The sequence below is a fragment of the Bos taurus genome, chromosome 4 (genome assembly GCF_002263795.3).
Source record: "Bos taurus isolate L1 Dominette 01449 registration number 42190680 breed Hereford chromosome 4, ARS-UCD2.0, whole genome shotgun sequence".
Taxonomy (NCBI): Eukaryota; Metazoa; Chordata; class Mammalia; order Artiodactyla; family Bovidae; genus Bos; species Bos taurus.
This window is the reverse complement of record NC_037331.1, coordinates 56,581,857-56,600,925: the sequence shown is the minus strand read 5'-3', so window position 1 is coordinate 56,600,925 and position 19,069 is coordinate 56,581,857. Positions and strand designations below refer to the sequence as shown.

Genomic DNA, 19,069 nt, shown 5'->3' with positions numbered 1-19,069 from the left:
AAGGAATTAATCTAAAACATGGGAAAAGCTGTATGTGCCAATGGTATTATTTGCATTGGTGAAAAACTGGAAATAATATCATGTCCAGTAATAGCGGAATGGCTAAGTAAATGGTGGGAATATATACTTTGCTTTTTATGTACACGTAAAATATGAAAATACTTACTGTATGGTAACATTAAACAACAACAAACTGAGTAGTCTGTCCAGCACCCTGTGACTATGACTCTGTTAAACATACATGTTGAAAACTGAAACCATCTATTCCATACAGTTTACACGAACATGACCTCCATATTCCAACATTTGCTTGTATAACTTTACTCTTCCAGGAGTCTTTTTGCCGGGTAAATAACTTTATTTTTACAATGTAATTTGTCAATAGACTCATCAAGTTGTCAATAGAAATTATCAACTAACAGTTATGTCCTAAGACTGCTGTTTCTTACCAATCCTCAATAATTATATCGTGATCTGTACCTAGTCTTAAGCCCTGCTCCTTCAAAGATCTACCTTAAACAAAACTCCAGAATTTCAGTAAAATCTGATCTTGCCCTTGCCCTTCTGAGATACTGCCAAAGCTCTGTTGAAGTGACGTTCTCTGTTATTTCAGTGGGCAGTGAACTCAGCCCTGTATTGTCGATAAATCAGGTTGTGATACTTATGTTGGGATACATAATTATATAATTATGTTGGGGAACCAGAACTTAATGTAGGGAAAGTGCAATATGTGCATAGAGAAAAGACAAAAGGAATATGTAAAAATAATAGTTATACTAGGGGACTGTCAAATTTTCAAGTTTTTTAAAATGGTATTATGTAATGAGGACAAGGTTTATTTCAGTTAATAACTAAGAAGACATTCTGGTAGAGCTATCTTTTAATGTGTAAAGATCAAATAAGGGCAAAGCTGTGTAGCTTGTTATTTTCTTTGTTGTATTTTGTAGAACAATCAATATCAATCCAGAGAGAAGACTACTAGAGAAAGAAGCTATTCTTATTGTAATTAAGCTTGTAGAATCGAAACACTTGTGGATTCAGTGGTGATGAAAATGTTCCCCAAATGCTCTAAAATCACTTAATGTTGAGAAATAATCAGGAAGACATTGACAATGACCTTTAAGTGAGTTTTGGTATTGAATGGAACAGAGGCTTTAGCCAGTGGTTTGCTTAGCACTGAGTGACATAAATGTTGTAAATCTAACACAGCATAGATGCAGCTCACAAAATTAAAAGCCAGGCTTTATTAGCAAATTTGGTAGTCCATGGACTTTGCAGTGTTAAATGTATTTCCTGTCATTTCACGAACATCAGGGAGAAAGCAGGCATGCAGATAGTCTGTGCAGCTGGCAAAAGCAGCACTCAACTATTCCTTTTGTACATTTGGCAGTTATTTACACAGCTTCTGTTCAAGTAAGGATATGCTTATGACTGGAATAAAGACAGAAATACCAAGATTAATCAGGTACTTTTATTTAATATTTACCGTTCAGCAGCAACCAACATGAACATCTGGGCTAACAGAATCTCTTGAAATGTTCTGCTCTATAGCTGCTTCAGAAATACACGCACATGATCGACTGCTCATTGCCCCAATTTTTTTTTTTTGTAAAAATGGATTCAAGAGCAAATAACACTGATTTACACTGTGCCCAAGCACTAGTCAAGAAATCTATTAAATTACAGAAGAAAAGGAAATCAGAGCTTTGTTATCTTAAGCATGTCACCTTATTTAAATGGAAGGAAGGCTTTACTTCTTTAAAGCAACAGAAATATGTATCTTCCTATATATATAGATATATATATATACTTAAGGATGTGATTACAAACACAAAGTGTTATCATCAAAAGCAAAAGCTAGTTCAAGACATTTTCAACTGAAAAACTTGAAAGATACAAAGCTAAAATTCATGTTCCTTTTCTCTATTAAGAATACTGTCACTAAACATAAATATTTTAACATATATTAATTTTTCTGACATTCAAAACTGTAGTCAATATGGCAGAATTATTGTTAAAAGCACATATGTACAAATATTCTTTTTCCATACATAAAGTATTTGGCATAATTATAACAATCATACTGCATCCACAACAGTTTGCTTTTATTTTTAATTTTTACATGTAATGGTATCTCTTATTAAAATTAACCAGTTATGTACAAAAATACTTGAACATTTATTATAGAAAACCTCTATAACCAGTCTCAACAGCATATACCTGCTGAATGGTTTCGAAGGGAATATAAAAAAGTGGTCACTGCCTTCTGGGTAAGCTATCAACAAAAACAAACACAGTTAAACTAAAATGAGCTTCCCAACAAAAGAGGGAAAATATTCAACAGTATGATTTAAAATACAGTTCATATCTATTGTCAGTTGAGTGTTATAAACAGTCAGTAAAGAAAACAAGATACAAAATACATTACTACATACAAGGTGCTTTTCTCTTTTCACACTCCTATGACTGTGGCATTAGCATCCCTATCTAGATCTAAGATGCTATGTCATAATGTTCAAGCTAGAGCAGTCTACAGCCATCCTCCTTCAACAAAAGGATAACAGGATTAGTTCAGAAGACAAGCCCCACTGGTAACAATGGAGTTGTGAGGAATTTCTTATTTTGTGCAGGACTGAAAGTTAATGCCCTTGCCTTTTCAAAGTCCTTTTGCCATTTAATCATGCTAATATATTTTCTCTACTTTTTTTCTTCATTTACTCTATCGATTTAATACTGTCCTGTATTGATTCCTGAATTCTTGTTAATGGGACACATTAATTTGTGCCTACTTAATACACGAACATTTCTTCTTCAATGACAAATTGGGTAGTGGAAATTATCTAAGGAAGCACAAGATTCAAGTAAACATTTCTCCTGGGGTCTTTTGCTTCATCAACCTGATTGGAACTCTGGAAGTAAATTGCACCTTGAAAAGAAATACAGTAGATATCATGGTGTCAGGGTACTAAACGGTGGTTTACCAACCAACTGGTAGAGTAGCTTCTAAAGAATGTAGACAGCAGTCAAGGTCAAAAGCAACCTTAAAGACGTATGTTTCAAGAACAAAACCGCTTCCAGTCCCAATCCTTGCAACTCCTTTAGTGTGTATCTCACTAGCCTGCTTTAACTTTTAATTATGGTGATGTGCATTCATTTGTCTGTTGATAGAAAGAGTCAGAAATCTCACCTTATTTACAGAAGTCTTCTAAAGTAAGGACCACTGCCTCAGGATGTGCACTGACTTAATAAGCTTTCATGAAGTATCAAGTATTCAGTAAAAAGTATACAACATTATCACGCTTCGTATTGTTCGACAATATTTTACTAGTTGAGATTAAACTATGTAAAAAAAAAAGTGAACATAAAAAGATACAAAAGAAGGCTTTATCACTATTTATCACTTTCAAACGAGAAACGGTGTAATGAAATTCAGCCATACTTGGGACATCTGGCGTTGGGGATCAGTAACTTTTAATATTGTGCAACATTCTATTAAGCGAGTTTAAATTCCATTCATCTAAAGACAAATCTGAGTTAAGTTATTAAAGTGCCTACACTAAAGATGTCTTTTCACCATACCTCTTAATGTCTTGTAAACGGCAAAGAATGCGTGGCAGGGAAATAGAAAAGGGACTTATAACTGGGAGACTTTCCGGGGCAGGGGCCTGGGCCGCGGGCCGGGGTCCGTCCTCCTGGTCCCGTTCTCCAGGTGGCCCGACCGCGCCGCCAGGGGCTTGGGGGGCAAGGCGGGCGGCTCGGCGGTGACGGGGATGGAGAGGCTGTGAGGTAGCGGCACGGGGCGCCGCAGAGTCCGCTCGTACACGCTGTACGGCGGCGGCGTCTTGCTCTCCTTGCGCACCGGCTCCTCCGACCCGCCGCCGTAGCCCGGCCCCGACCCCAGCGGCGCCGCAGACGGTTCATTCACCTGATTTTCGAAGCCTGAGGTCTCTGACGTGCTACACCGGCTGAGGGACGAAATCCCACTGCTGTAGCTGCCCGACAGCACGGGGGAGTTGGAGATGAGTCCTGGGGAGTGGTACTCCACGGGAGAGGGGGTGAAGGACTGCACGGAGCCCTGTGCGGAGGGGAAACGGCAGAGTGTCAGCGAAAGGGTGATGAGCTCTGCTGTGTCCCCCATCAAAACCCAGAGTCTGAAGCCTCTCTCCTACACCCTTGGGGAAGGCATGGCAGGCCCTGCCCTGGAGACTTCTGAGCTCCTGCCAGACTCAAAAGCTTAAGCCGCGGGTTGGCAGCCCTCAGGCTATGTAGCCTGAGAGACCAGACGTTTCATCTGCAGTGTTTTTAAAAGCCTCAGTTGTTAATTTTGTAAAATAGGACAGTTTCCCACCAAATGTGCATTTCTTTAAGCACTGGAAGTTCTAGCAACAGGGGTCACTTTCTCTTTCGGTAGAGAATCTCTTGTTGCTGAGCGGGAGCTGGCCCTTTAGATGGGGCCTGAATCCGCCCGTTACCCACCGTTACCACCACATCACACAGAGGCCTCATTTGTTAACTGTCTCTTCTCACTGGCAGCAAAATCTGCACTTCCCTTTGGGCTTCCCTGGTGGCTCAGAGGGTAAAGAATCTGCCTGCAATGCAGGAGACCTGGGTTCCATCTCCGGGTGGGCAAGATCCCCTGGAGAAGGAAGTGGCAACCCACTCCAGTACTCTTGCCTGGGAAATCCCATGGACAGAGGAGCCTGGCAGGCTACAGTCCATGGAATGACAAAAGAATCAGACGCGGCTGAGTGACACACGCACATTCTCTCTCCCCACTCTTTCTCCCTCTCCCCTAACAGCGTTCTGTGAACAGAGGATTCTACTGGGAGATACTGCATCCTATGTACTCCTTGAGTCCATTCAGAGCCTATTAGCTCATTAAAGTCTGGCAATAACGGAACCTCAATGACTTTGTTCAGCCCAGTGTTTGCTAAACTTATTTTACCACAGACCTTTTTTTTTTTTTCCCCTCCTCATTTATCACATAATGGCCTATAAAACCAAGAAATGTTATCCTAACTTTACCTCGGTCTCTCTTTTTAAACACGAGAATTCTGGTAGACACAAATCCTTTCATTTATCAGGAGCCTCAGATCAAGAATGGCCAATTAAAAGATCCAAATTCACTGGTGTTTTTTGTTAAAAGTTAGACCTCAAGTGCAAAATAGGGCAGGTAAACTGAGTCTTCTCCACGGGTTAATTCCCTCATTTAATTGCTGAAAAACACTCTTAAAAGAGTTTTCTGCATTCTAAGCACAGCAAGAGAAGGGGACAATGGAGGATGAGATGGTTGGATGGCATCACTGACTTGATGGACATGAGTTTGAGCAAGCTTTGGGAGTTGTAGATGGACAAGGAAGCCTGGTGTGCTGTAGTCCATGGGGTTGCAGAGTCAGACCCAACTGAGTGAACGGAACTGAAGCACAGCAAAGCCAGTAACTTGGTAGCACTACGCCCTCTAATGTCACCTGTAGTTACAACACAATGTTTCATCTTTTCAAAGCCTGATTTGTGGACACTGCTACGAGGCTACCTACGGCCAGCAAGAACACAGGCAGGTCTGTGGAAAAAAGAGTATACACCACTTTGCTAACTATTTGGTGGCTACTTGAATGTTTTCAACTCTTTGATTCTATTATTAAAAAAGAATAATTCCTAATTTTATCTGATTACTAATTTGCAAATCAAGTTTAAAAATGCATATGTGAATCCCATAGCAACATGTGGGGTTCTTTGCTAGTAAGGGGAAATGTAACGATGCGGAAACACCATGTTGCTTTCTTTCCATCACATTAAGATAACAGTCTATGGCTCCCAGGGTGAATACAGTCCCTTGCACTTTACGATTAACAGCTGCATGGCAGTATGACAACCAAACCAGCAGATAATTTGCACCCACTAGCAAATTGTGACATCAGAAATGTCAGCAATGCAAATCACGCTTAAAAATTTTTTTTTTTTTTTTGCAATTTTCTCCACTGCAAGGGGGGCGGGGGAGGGGAGGTTTCCTTCCAGAGTCTCAATTTCTACCAGCAACAATCCTGAGTACCACAGATGCACAGGATCACAATCTGCACCTATGTGTTTGCAGAAGCTGATTTCTCTCTTTCTTTTACATTAGTTAGAAATGTCTCATCAACAAAAAGGAAACACAGCATGCAAATCCTAAGTCATTCAGGTACAAATCATTCTTTCCACAGTCGCAGTCACTTCATCTTTAAGCCTCTGGTGTAGCAGCTCTGAACACCTACCTCTGAATGCACCAACAATCCTTGCAGCCAGTCTGATTCAATTTGGATAGAGACTAAATATTATTCTTTACCTTCATGAGGAATTTTGTATGTTTAAGAGATGTTAACTAGCCTATGTCTTCATATTAAATGTCTGACCTTGGTATGGGGAGGGAGGAGGGCTCAGGATGGGGAACACATGTATACCTGTGGTGGATTCATTTTGATATTTGGCAAAACTAATACAATTATGTAAAGTTTAAAAATTAAATAAAAATTAAAAAAAATGAAATAAAAATAAATGTCTGACCTTTAAAGCTTTCCAGTTTGTTTCCCAGAGATTTTAAAATTCATTTTACTGTCTTGTTTCTCATGATCAAGTATGTATCTCTAATGTAAATGAAAGCCTTGCTAAAATATCTTAAAAGATAAAAAGTTTGGTTTGGCCTTTTCAAAATGAGTGAGACTGATGAAAAAGGCACTTGAGAATATTTAATAGATCTTGATTATTTTACAACTTAAGTGTTTGTTTTTGATGTGCCTTAAACTAAAAGATAAGGCTGAAAATGTCCTAGAAGATACCTAGGGACCATTTCTTTCTCATTCAGTGTATATTCTCACTCTAGTTTGTACATTCTCATTGCCACCATTTGGAGAAAAAGGCTGCTAATCTGAAATGAAACGGCAGACTCCCCAAAGGGAAAGTCTAATGTTGTTTTCTTGCCCATCTTCCTCTCCCCCTTCTATGTTCTCTGCCTGGTCTTTGTAGATGAAAGCACCTCATTGATGTAACGGGAAAAAGTAGCAAGGAGCCAATTTCTAGCTCCCATCTAAACAAGAGCCTGTACCTTCAGTGGAGATCGCCCAGCAGGCGAGGGGGATACTGACGCCGTGTGTCTTGCTGGTGAAGCTGTGAAGAGACAGAGCATTTCAGTTCAGAAAACCAGATAACTGACTACCTGAAAAAGCCCTCTGTGTGTACAAACCCATACAGATGATCCAGTGCACAAGGATCGAGGCAAGGGGGAGGGGCGTGGGTGGAGAGTCGAAATGGTGCCCACCCAAAATGGATTCCCCACAAAGGATGGCAGCTCCAAGACATGGGTAATCAGGGAAAAGTCACCAGAGCACACATGATGGTTTAACCAGGTGACTGGTCCAGCGTCCTTTCCACTTCCTCAAAGCCCAGATGCTTCTCTGCCCCTTGGTCTATTTCAAAAGGTGCTTTTACACATGAGGTGCCAGGGAGCAGGCTTTGGGCTGAGCAAGAATGGAAAGACCCAGGTCACCCAGGCAGCTCAGAATAGGTCCCTGGGAATGTACTGACATCAGTCTCCCCTTTCACCACCCCACCCCCCGCAATATTCCTGAAATTGACAGAAAACCCTTGGCCACATCCATATAAAGGGTAAGAAGTTTTCCATTTTTCTCCCAAATGTCTGTACTTGGGACTTCCTTTATCTCTAGGAGGTGATACCCTATGGACGCCATCATTAAGGTAAGAAGAACCCTCTCTTTGTTTCTCCCACCAGATTTTCAAGCCCTACATCTGGGACAAGGCCAGTGTGATGACTGCTCTGTGTGTGCACTTGTGGACCAAATCAAGCTCTCCAAAGCATAACCACATATACTACAGCCAACCGTGACACTGTCAACGCATGAGCGTAAGCCAGATTTCCCAGGTCTGCCTACAGAGTTTTCAGTGGGCTCAGGGGTTGCAGCAGCAACCCCTGTGATGAGCTGCCATCCTCCCAGCTGTCACAGTGGGGTTTGCAGCTCATAAGAAAACTACAGAAAGGCCAAAGGGAAGAGAGACAGTTACAGATCCCGCCAGCAGTGACCACACAGGATGACACGAGGGCAGACCATGACAGCAATCAGTGCAGAAGGGAAGGCAGCACTGCCAGGGTAACTGGGGAGCGCTACGGCCACCTGCGTGCTCTGGGCCTAAGGGACTAGGCCGAGTGGCCGGGCCTGCCCTCGGGGTTGTGCAGATCCATCGTGCGTGCTAGGGCACGCTGTCAGCACATGCCATGTTCCATTGCCAGTTAGTGCTCCTACCCCATCAGTTGTGGGGGTCAAGTATAGCATAAGAGCATGGACGTCTAGAGAAGCACAGCTTGATTGGGAAATGGTATCTTTATTGTCTGGGACCCTCTTCCTCTCAACTTAGGCATCCCCTGACTCCATCACTGTGGACTACCCAGCAGCCCCTGTATCCACTGCATGTTTAGAGTGATATTTCTCCAGAAAAGACCCAAAACAGTTCTATCCCTGTCCTTGCCTACAAGGTAGAATTAGCCTAGGAACCTAAATACCATGAATATTATTGTCCCTTAGAAAACACTTTTCAAGCTTCCAACTTTATGGACACAACCAGGTTTAAACTGGAGGTCGCTTCAATGTACAAACATCATGAATAAAACACCAAGCACTGGGTGGTGAGTTTTAAACTTCCATGGTCACACTGACCTAGCAATGCATATTATCAAGTAAGGCTACAGTTTTCTCTTGTTCTGTTTGAAGATCTCACATGTCTTTCCAAATCTACTGGCAACTTCTAGCTTTGGAAAGTATAAAACAAACTGGGTAGCACAGTTTATTTTAAAAAGAGAGTCATTTTTCTTTCTTCGGTTAAAAAAAAAAAAGCTAGAAAGATGTTAAAATGCAGCAAACGAAACATGGATGATCCATCCAGAAAAATCCATGAAAAACACAGCGTCATAGTCTCTCATGCCTTTAGGCTAGTTGTATTTGTAAAGCTTCAAAACGACTCTAAATATAGGCGAAGTGTTGAAAAAGCTCTCCCCATCAACAGGATACAGTTAGTAAAGTGCAACAGCCTCTCTTAAAAACTGCCCTCATATGCAGGTCATCTAGCAACGGCTTGTTCAAGAGGAAAGGGGGCCCATTACTGTTATAAACTCAGAAAGGAAGTTTCTTGAGAATAATTTTCAGTGGTTCTCAAAATTTAGAAAGGTTTGGTAAAACACAGATTCTAGAGCTTTGGCCCAGATAATTCTGATTCAGCCAGTCTGCTGCTTAAACCACCTCCCTAGGAGATGCAGAGCCTTGAATGAAGCCTTTGAGAAAGACGACCCTGGAATACAGTCTTGTCTAAGCAGTAGGTGCAAGGTACTGGTTGGTTGTTCTCCACAAGCCTATCCAAATCACAGTTAGTCAATCCTATTCAGGGACAACCTGAAGCTGGGGCATCAGTCCTGCAGAAAGTGGCTGGAGTTAGCAGAGGTTGATAAGAATGAGGTGATTCAAGGGAAGGATAGAGAAAATGCTAGTGGTTCAGCAAGGTTAGGGTGCCCCGCCCCAATTCTGAGGATGATACCTAGGAGAAGAATGTTCTACAGTTTAGGAATGGTGCACTCGTCGACTTAGTGTAACAAGAGTTGAGGAAAAAGAGGGGACACCGCAGATGAATTCTGTAGCTACTACTAAGGTTTTTACCTTGGACACACCAAATGCCTACCTTTCTGAGGAATTCAGGTCGGAGTAGTCAATAAAAGTTATTTTTATAAAAATTACTGTTAAATGCTTCAAATACCCACCAGTCTGTGTGGGTCGTGGAGGGACGGGGGGAGAGATAAGCTTCCCACCATCTGCCATGTTCTTGGCTTCCTTCCCACTGTCCAGGCTCCAGCTGCTAGGGGTGGGGTTCACAGCTGGAAGGGAATAACACAGCTAAAATCACATGGTCTACATCACCCTGCAAGCACTCAATCTTAGAAGTCAGAATTATCCAGAATGAAAACATAAGCTGGATTACAAATAAGAAGGAAACTTCCTAAATGTGAACCCTTTATTTAATTGCCCATCTCACAATTATAGTTGACATTTCATTGGGTGATAGCGTGTCTCTCTTTTTCCCTCAAGCAGTCAGAACTACACATCTTGACAAAAGAGTGTAGAAACTTGAGATTTACAAATGTGTTTAGATGCTGGATAACAGATGGAAGATGTAGTCACTTGACTATTTTAAAACGATTTTTAGTGGAATTTTCTGGGCAAATAGCACCCTAAAAGGGGGAAGGCAGTGGATGCTAATATCTCCAATGCCTGGCAGAATTACTGGCAAGGAATAGCCACACCACACCATCCTGTTGGCCCTTGTTGCTCAAGTCAAAGGGCTACAGTGGAGAACGTCCTAAAAAAATAATTTGGAATGCTGACAGTATCATTCCTTTTTTGTAATCTACCTGCTCCACACTTCAGTAAGATGCTGAAATATGGAACAACCCCCTCAGGAACAAGGGCAAGACATACAAGGTTATAAATAGCTGCTCTGAGGGGAGGTTTACAAAATCAAGCCTTAAGAGCGCCAGTCTCTTGCTCACTGAGCAGACACTGCCACCTGGTGGACATAGCCAGAATTTCAACATTTTATGATTATATTACCACTTTAATTGGATGGAACCACCACTCGTAAAAAACATTTCTTCTCGTCCTTTAAAAGGTGCTTTGTGGGTTTTCTTTGGTAGAAGAGGTGAGAAAATGATCACAATTCTAAGTTATCCAGACAAAGATCAATATTTTACTTGTAGCTGTAAAGCAAAATGTGTGTTTTAAAGTAATTTAGGCTACAGTCTTGCTGATTCCTATCTCCCGAGGAAAGTTTTAATGTATTGGTGTACTCAAATGACAGTGCAGTCGAGATCTTAATGGGGACAATTAAAATGCACTTTACAGGGATATGTCATTAGTGACTGTTAATTTGCTGGCTTGGGGACTGCTCTGATTTTTGAGGCTGACTCCGGAAGGTGAACGAGTGCCTTGCTGTTAGCCCTCATCCCCCTAGCTGAGGAAGTCACATTTAATCCACTCTTCTTCCTCGGCTGTGCTGCACAGACCCATGCTAATTGGCTATTAACTGCGATGCATATGTTGGTTTCTCATTTTTCATGTGACCTTGAGGCAGGGCACACTCCATTATGCACTGGATTGCAAATTTTCAATAGCATCTGAGTCACCCACAAGCAACAGGTGAGCTGACTGAGTGAGCTTGGTAAGGCAGACACAAAGTGGGACCGAGGATCCATCTGGGAAGGTGCTTACTTTCCTTGTGTTGAACAAGTAGCCTAATTGGCCACTTTGTTTCAGGTAGCACAGGGATTGCCTCCCTGACTCACTGAATGACACCAAAAGTCATTAAACAGGAGTCCCTACCTTGCTCAGATTCTGCTGTTAAATCCTACAAGAAAACAGTTTGTGAAGAATGTATTAGAAATAACTATCTTCCATCTATCCCCTAAAGACAAGATCAGTCCTGATCATTAAAGGTCTGCACATCTGCCTTCCACAGGGACACACGGGCGGCTGGAGGAAATGAAGCCAGAACACACTGTTAAACTTTCCACGACTGCCGAAGATGCTGGCTTCATACCCACCTTTCTCAGGAGCAGAAAGATTGGGGTCACTGCGTGGCAAGGCTCCATCTCCAATGTGATTAAACAGGAGCCTCTGGAAAGGCACAAGAATCTATTTTTATGGTGCAAGATACTGACAGGTGAGATCTAGAAAACGAGATGATTATTTTATAACTGAATGGTGTATGCTAGTGCTCAGTTGTGTCCGACTCTCTGCGACCCTCTGGACCCATCAGGCTCTTCTGTTCATGGAATTTTCCAGGCAAGAATGCTGGCGTGTGTTACCATTCCCTACTCCAGGGAGTCTTCCCAACCCAGGGATCTAACCCACAGCTCTTGTGTCTCCTGCATTGGCAGGTGGGTTCTTTACTTCTAGTGACACCTGGGAAGCCCTTACTGAACCTTTTGTTTTTAAAAAATGTTTCATATGCCAAAATAAGCCATATATAACATTACTGGCTTAACATTGTTGATGATTGGCTTATCATTACTGAATTATTGTTCAATAATGACTCAATTATATTTAAGGGAAAAAAAGGAGAAGACCCTTAGGTTTTAAACAGTGTTTCTAAATGGTGTTTTATGGTGTTTTAAAAGTCTATGCTGCTAAGTCATTTTAGTCGTGTCCGACTCTGTGCGACCCCATAGATGGCAGACCACCAGGCTCCCCCGTCCCTGGGATTCTCCAGGCAAGAACACTGCAGTGGGTTGCCATTTCCTTCTCCAATGCATGAAAGTGAAAAGTGAAAGGGAAGTCACTCAGTCTTGTCCAACTCTTAGCGACCCCATGGTCTGCAGCCTACCTGGCTCCTCCATCCATGGGATTTTCCAGGCAAGAGTACTGGAGTGGGATGCCATTGCCTTCTCCATTAAAAGCCTATACAGGATTTCAAATATTGGGTTGGCCAAAAAGTTCGTTTGGGTTTTTCCATACCATCCTCAAATGAACTTTTTGGCCAACCCAATATAACTGGCAAATAAATTTTTGTAACAAAATATGGAAAAAATAAACAGTAAGTAGCAGTTAAGCTACAGTGCTCTTTATAAATACAAATGCTAGACTGGCAATATAAAATGTAAGTAAGAAAGAAGAAATATTAGCTCAAAAAATCTCTAGTCAATGAACTTTACATTTTAAATCCTAGATTAGGTTAAAACATATGAAATGGTTAGTATGTTGCAATTTTTAACCCACAAAAATGCCAGTTTTACATAGTTCTACCTAATATATTAAACAAAAGGCACCAAGTCCTCAAAAGTAGATACACCAGAGGAATGTGCATTATGGAAATTTTGGCAACACACACTTCTTCAAATTTTACCAAAAGCAGAAAACTTGAAAGGCTAATCAGGAGGTCTTTCAGAGTCCCCCACGCTGGTGACCTGCTCTCCAGGAGCAGAGGAAACAAACTGAAAGTCGTGACAAGGGGAGATTAAACCAGTCAGGTGGTTCAGGAAAATGCACTCGGGTACAGTTTCTGCAACATGTCAGTGCTGTGTGGATGGGGTATCCTGGAACTTTTGGGAAGATCACACAATCAGCAGAGAGAAACCAATCCAGACAAATCCCCCTCATTCTCATCCATTGTCAGATGCAACTGCAGCCTTCTGCCAGGATGGTGTGGAAAAACAGAAAATGAGCTGGAGGATAAATAACGATTATTCTCTGCTCCTGAGTTATCCACAAATAATCGATAAAATGCAGGGCTCCGTAGGAATCTTTACCTTTGAAACCCCGCCTCAAAGTGCTTAAAGGGCCGAGAGGGTCAAAACGTTGGCCCTGTAGTCACTGAGGCTGAGAGAGATCACTGCAGAGCAGGTCTGAGTGGGGTGGAGAGGGCTGCGGGGAGGCCCCAGGGTTTAGCCACTCCCTCCTCAGTGCATTTAAGAATAGCAGAGGCAAAAAGACACCGTCTTCACTCTTGGATACCTCGGTAAGCAATCCGTGGCAGCCATGCTTCTCCTCAAGGATCTTTGGCTAATGTAAGAAGTTCCTTCAAATTTCTGCTACAGACACATGCAAGCAGACCCAGGTGGTGCCAGTGGTAAAGAACCTGCCTGCCAATGCAGGAGGCATAAGAGATATGGGTTCAAACCCTGGGTTGGGAAGATCCCCTGGAGGAGGGCATGGTAACCCACTCCAGTATTCTTGCCTAGAGAATCCCACAGACAGAGGAGCCTGGTGGGCTCCTGTCCATGGAATCACAAAGAATCAGACATGACTGAAGCGACCTAACATGAAGTACAAGGAGTTCCTCCAAATTTCTGCTACAGACACATGCAAACAGACACCCCGCCCCTAACTCATTCACCCATGACCTCTCTTAATGTTCAAGTGGCAGCAACAAAATAGATCAAAGTGGGAAAAATCATTTCCCAATTCTCTCTCAGCTTTACTGCTCAGGCAACCACCAGGTATCCACATCAGATTCGACAGTTCACACAGAAATTCCTAACAACAGGCCTGGGGCCGAGGTGGACTTCACCCAGCTGGACTTGTCAACACGGCCCATCTGGTGGTCTCTGGCAGCTACCATGACTTTCTGCAGCCCTATAAGTAACACGCAGACTTTTCCTTGTTTCCTAGAATTTCCATCCCACAAACACTACCTGAGAAGGTTCCACAGGTGTCGGATAGATGGCACTGCATGGCCGCTCTCTTGGGGACAGGCAAGAGTTTTCTCTGGAATGTTTGTGTTTGTCGGACAACAAAGGAGAAGCTGGGAAGAGATGGAAAGAGAGGCTTGTCAGGGTGGTGGTGAGCTGGGACCATTTGAAGGAGAAAGCCTGAGCCTGCGGGAGGCTGGAAGGTCCTCTGGGCACCCTCAGTCACCCCACACCTTGGCACTGACCTCTGGCACTCGAGGGAGCAGAACTTGTCACATTAGGTGAGGCGGAGTGAGTAGAACTCAAGCTTGAGGTAGATGGACTTGGCTGGAAAACACAAGAGCTGTTATCAGACAGGGCTTAAAGGCTGCAGACTAAACTGACACATTTGAAACAAAATCACTTTTTTTTTTCCCCAAAGTAGCAAAAAAAAAAAAAGCCCATTAAGAATTATGGAAAAGTCTCACTAACTCAGACCAATAAGGATGCCTGTCTGAATTAATTTTAAAAACTGAGATTTTTTGACACCTGCCAAAGGAATGCCTTTGTGTTCAATTCAGCTCCATACAGCCTACGACTAAAGACCAGTCAGCAGCGGCTCCCTGACTACAGCACGAGCAGAAAGGCTCCCAGCCTCCAGCAGGTAAACAGGTGAGTGCCTCTAAACAGCAGAGAACACGCCTGTGCCTTTTCTCCAACGTCATATGTTCAAAGCGTGAATTTGGCAATATGTATTATGCCCCCTTTCCAAAGACAGAGGTGAGGAAAATTTCAGCTGAGTCTTACCTAGTGATTATCAATGTCCTATTAGCTGTATCTAAACACAAATTTTTGTTGCAAGAGTTACACTGACACTTAAATCCCTAAAAACCTCTATTTTTCTTTAGTAAACAGGTATATGTTGGAAATTTCCCATGATAAAAAACTAAGTAGAGAAATCTTAGAATGGGCCCCTAAACCATATCTTCTTAAGGAAAAGAACAAAACACTTAGCAACGCTAAGAGGCAGCTGGTCGGTGGTGACAAGCTCCAGGACACCCGACTGAAGACCTGACTCAGAGGCAGAGCTCCAAGTTCCCCTTGTAGGGCCTGGCCGGGCTTGCCCACCGCTGGCTCAGGTCTTCCTAGAGTGGCCGGGGCAGCTTTGAGAGAATCAGCTTTGCAGACTCCAGGGACCAATAAAGCAATACAGGTGTGTAAAGGTTTGTCCTTAGGTCAAATTCTCGCTCGTAGGTCTGTTCCTAAGCACAGCAGAGTGAATGGAAACACTCATGATTGAGACAGAAAGGGAATAAACAGGACCAGACAAAAAGAAAACAGCTGATCAAGTACCTGCATGTTAAAGACTTCATCAGAGCTTTCTGATTGCCCTGTAATATTGCTTACTTCAGCAGACGCTTGTGAGGACAGTGAGGAGGAAGAGTATCGGTTGACAGCTGGGTAGCTTAATGGGCTGTTTTCAGGGAGAAAAAGAAATGGTCGTTAACTCAGTCTCTACATTGCACTTTATCACATGCTGGCATGGTATAAAAACCAAAGGGAAAAAAAATATATACATCCCATTTTGTCGCCTCCCATTTGCCTCAATGTGATCAAATGTCTGAGTTTATTTCTCATGCTGTTGCTGTTTCACCAGTGGCAGATGTCTGCGGCTGCCTCTAGGGTTACTTATTTCATTAAGAAACCGCGTATTTGACAAATTGTGCCATAAAGAACGAGAGAATCGTTCCGGATCATCTTGTGGGAATGCCAAATTGTCAGATAATTCAGAATATGACTTACCTGCGTCGAGGAATTACCCTGGTACCATCTGGGCTCATGGAAGCAGGTGCTGAGTTTCTACACACACGAGGGCTTCCATTAGGAAAATGGACTGGACTGGCTTGTATACAAGCAGAGAATTCCTAAACAGGTAGTAAAGAAAATATTTCAGAATTGTAATGGTAAGGGCAGAATCACTCAAGAGGTGCTGTGCTATACTAGTGCATTCTGATGGTCATAAAACCTTTATACAGGCGCTTAGGAATGTAAGTCATTAAGCCTTCCCTCATTTACTTTTTTGTTTTCACGAAAGTTAAGTGTGGCAAACCGAAGTTAATGCAATTTTAATATTTGAGGGCTCTCTGGTAAAATTTTGGTGCAGTTTGGCAGACACACCAAAAGATGTCACTATTGCATACTTCATGGTCCCTCTAACAAAAAGCAGATGGTAGAAGTCAGACTGCCCCCTGGTGGACCCTTTGTGTACACACCTGGATCCCCAAGCTGGACTTCATCACAAAGAACTGGTCGACCAGCTTCTTGTGAAGGGGTCTCATATCCTGAGGCACAAACTTCTCGTGCACAGCCAAGCCAAATTCCAAAATCTGTGCCTTGAGAGTAACAGAAGGAAAAAAATCCGCATCAGTGAGTACCACCTTAAGTGCCTGCTGGGGATTGAAGCATGGTGCCCTGCATTTTGCATACATTACTGTTAACCTCCCCATCTGACAAGATAGGAGCAATCCTTAGTTTACTGCGGAGGACACTGAGGATCAGAAAATTCTGCATGCGCAGATGTAGCAAATGGACTTGTGGACACAGTTGGGGCAGGAAAGGATGGGATGAGTTGAGAGGGTAGCATTGACATACATTATAATGCCCTGTGTAAACAGCTAGCTAGTGGGGAGTGCTCTATAACACAGGGAGCTCAGCTCAGTGCTCTGTAATGACCTAGATGGCTGGGAGGGAGAATCAAGAGGGAGGGGACATATGTGCACATATGGCAGATTCACGCTGCTGTAACTAACACAACACTGTAAAGCAATTATACATAATTTTAAAAAAGAAAAAAAAAATTTTCATGTACTAAAGGACAAATGGGAATCTGAATTTAAGTCTGATTCCAAAGACTTAACTGTCCTACTACCCCAAGTTTCTTTCCCATGTATTTTCAATCCATAACAACAACCATATTAAACAGTTAAGTGCCCCTTTGGCCCCTTCCTGCACTTCTCAGGAGGGGACAAGGGATGGGGGCTCCCTGTTAGGAGGGTCAGGTGGCTCTCCCCCTGGTGATAAAGAACCCGCCTGCCAATGCAGGAGATGTAAGAAACACAGGTTCAATCCCTGGGTCGGGACGATCCCCCGGAGGAGGGCACGGCAAATCCACTCCAGTATTCTTGCCTGGAGAATCCTATGGACAGAGGAGCCAGTCGGACATGACTGAAGTGACTTAGCACGCACCACGTGGCACTCCCCAAGGGACCTCTTTTCTGGATGGCACTCTCGGCCATGTTCCCCTTCTCTCTCCCATGGGTTCCTCTGTCCCTACCCCTCCCTCCCTCAGATTTTCAGAACCTGTCAGGGAGGAAGGAACAAATGAGAGGGTATTCTGTAACAGTTGCTATGCTGCTTGTTTTTGTTAAAAATATTATTCTTGTTCACTTATTATAATGCAAAAAAGAACAGTTCCTATTTTCAAAAAAGGTTTCCTGCTCTGAGAACCTAAACTGAGATGAATGTAAACATTCACATTTCCTTTGTACAGCTAGGTCAAAAGTGCTTAATTCCTTTGATGGGAGTAGCAGACATCTTTTACATTTAAAAAAATGCCCCATGCTATAGTGGTCAAAAGGACACATTTCAGAGGCTGAGAGGAAAAACAAATCACACATCACTACTAGATGGTCTTTTATCTTTACAGCCCATGATGGTTCAAGTTTGAAAGCTTCAGGGCAGACATGAGTGGCCCGGTGGGGGTGAGAGTATCCAGTACCTTCCTAAGGGTCAGAATTGTGGCAACTTTGCCTGTAATATTTGCATAAAGATAAAAACACCTTGAAATAAATGTCAAGTGAAGTATGTCTGAGGCACAAAGGGCAAGCCCGGTCTCTGTGGGGAGGGAGGAGGGATGGATTTGAGTCTAAGGGCAGGGCCCTTGGTTCTCTGCCTCTTGGACACTGGCTGCGAAGGGCCCGGCCTTTTGTCCAGGTAACGCTGCAGGTTGGATTCTCCTGGAGGTAGGCTTCGGCATGGATGTTGGGATGTTTGTTGGGGAGTATCCCTGGGATCACTGCCTGTAGGAGGGAGGGGCAGAGCGGGACTTGACCAAAAAGGAAACTGAACCTGCATGGCATCCTGAAAGCCTCTGCATCTTGAATGATCTGTCACAGTTGCACTGTGTGTGCAACTGGCCAGGCTGGGCCTCTCCTTCCCGGTTACTGGATGCAGGTCATCCAGGAAGGTAGGGATATTAGGCTAGGTGACACTCTGCAGCAGAGGCAATGCTGGAGGATCTGAGAGGCCAAGGTGTCTTCCAGCAGGTGGGGCTACAGGTCCTTTCTGGAAGGAGCCCTGGGGCTGTGTACCTCCGAGTCTACTAGACAGATCTCTGAACCACTTCCCAGAGGACCATCCCTCTCCAGCCCTCCCAGCTTCCTACAGTCCTGCAAAGACATGTAACTCGCCCAAGGTCACAAGGCTATAACGTGCACGGCTTGATAGGATCTAATGCTTCCTAGGCCACAGCTCTTTCCACAGGGTCCCATGATGCAGACAAAACAAAGATTCCTCGATCTTTTTCTTGAGAGACTTCTTCAGTCAGTTCAGTCACTCAGTTGTGTCTGACTCTTTGTGACCCCATGAACTGCAGGACGCCAGGCCTCCCTGTCCATCACCAACTCCTGGAGCCTACTCAAACTCATGTCCATTGAGTTGGTGATGCCATCCAATCATCTCATCCTTTGTCGTCCCCTTCTCCTCCTGCCTTTAATCTTTCCCAGCATCAGGGTCTTTTCAAATGAGTCAGCTCTTCGCACTAGGTGGACAAAGTTTTAGAGTTTCAGCTTCAACATCAGTCCTTCCAATGAACAC

At 43.3% G+C, this 19,069-nt stretch overlaps 1 protein-coding gene across 4 annotated transcripts in view; it reads right to left on the bottom strand.

Annotated features, from left to right (window-relative positions):
• Window positions 1–1,451: 1,451 nt before the first annotated feature.
• The window catches only part of DOCK4 (dedicator of cytokinesis 4), a 479,778-nt gene continuing 462,160 nt past the window's right edge, over window positions 1,452–19,069 (bottom strand). For 2 of the 4 annotated variants that reach the window (XM_059885863.1, XM_002686809.7), the window contains 9 exons: window positions 16,468–16,587; window positions 15,998–16,119; window positions 15,548–15,668; window positions 14,461–14,542; window positions 14,219–14,328; window positions 11,630–11,702; window positions 9,794–9,907; window positions 7,079–7,140; window positions 1,452–4,075 (listed from right to left, as the gene is read on the bottom strand). In XM_059885863.1, coding sequence (XP_059741846.1) covers window positions 3,635–4,075; window positions 7,079–7,140; window positions 9,794–9,907; window positions 11,630–11,702; window positions 14,219–14,328; window positions 14,461–14,542; window positions 15,548–15,668; window positions 15,998–16,119; window positions 16,468–16,587 — 1,245 coding nt within the window. In that variant the 3' untranslated portion in view covers window positions 1,452–3,634. The remainder of the gene's footprint in view (window positions 4,076–7,078; window positions 7,141–9,793; window positions 9,908–11,629; window positions 11,703–14,218; window positions 14,329–14,460; window positions 14,543–15,547; window positions 15,669–15,997; window positions 16,120–16,467; window positions 16,588–19,069) is intronic. The other 2 variants (XM_059885864.1, XM_059885865.1) reach the window with 2 other exon arrangements.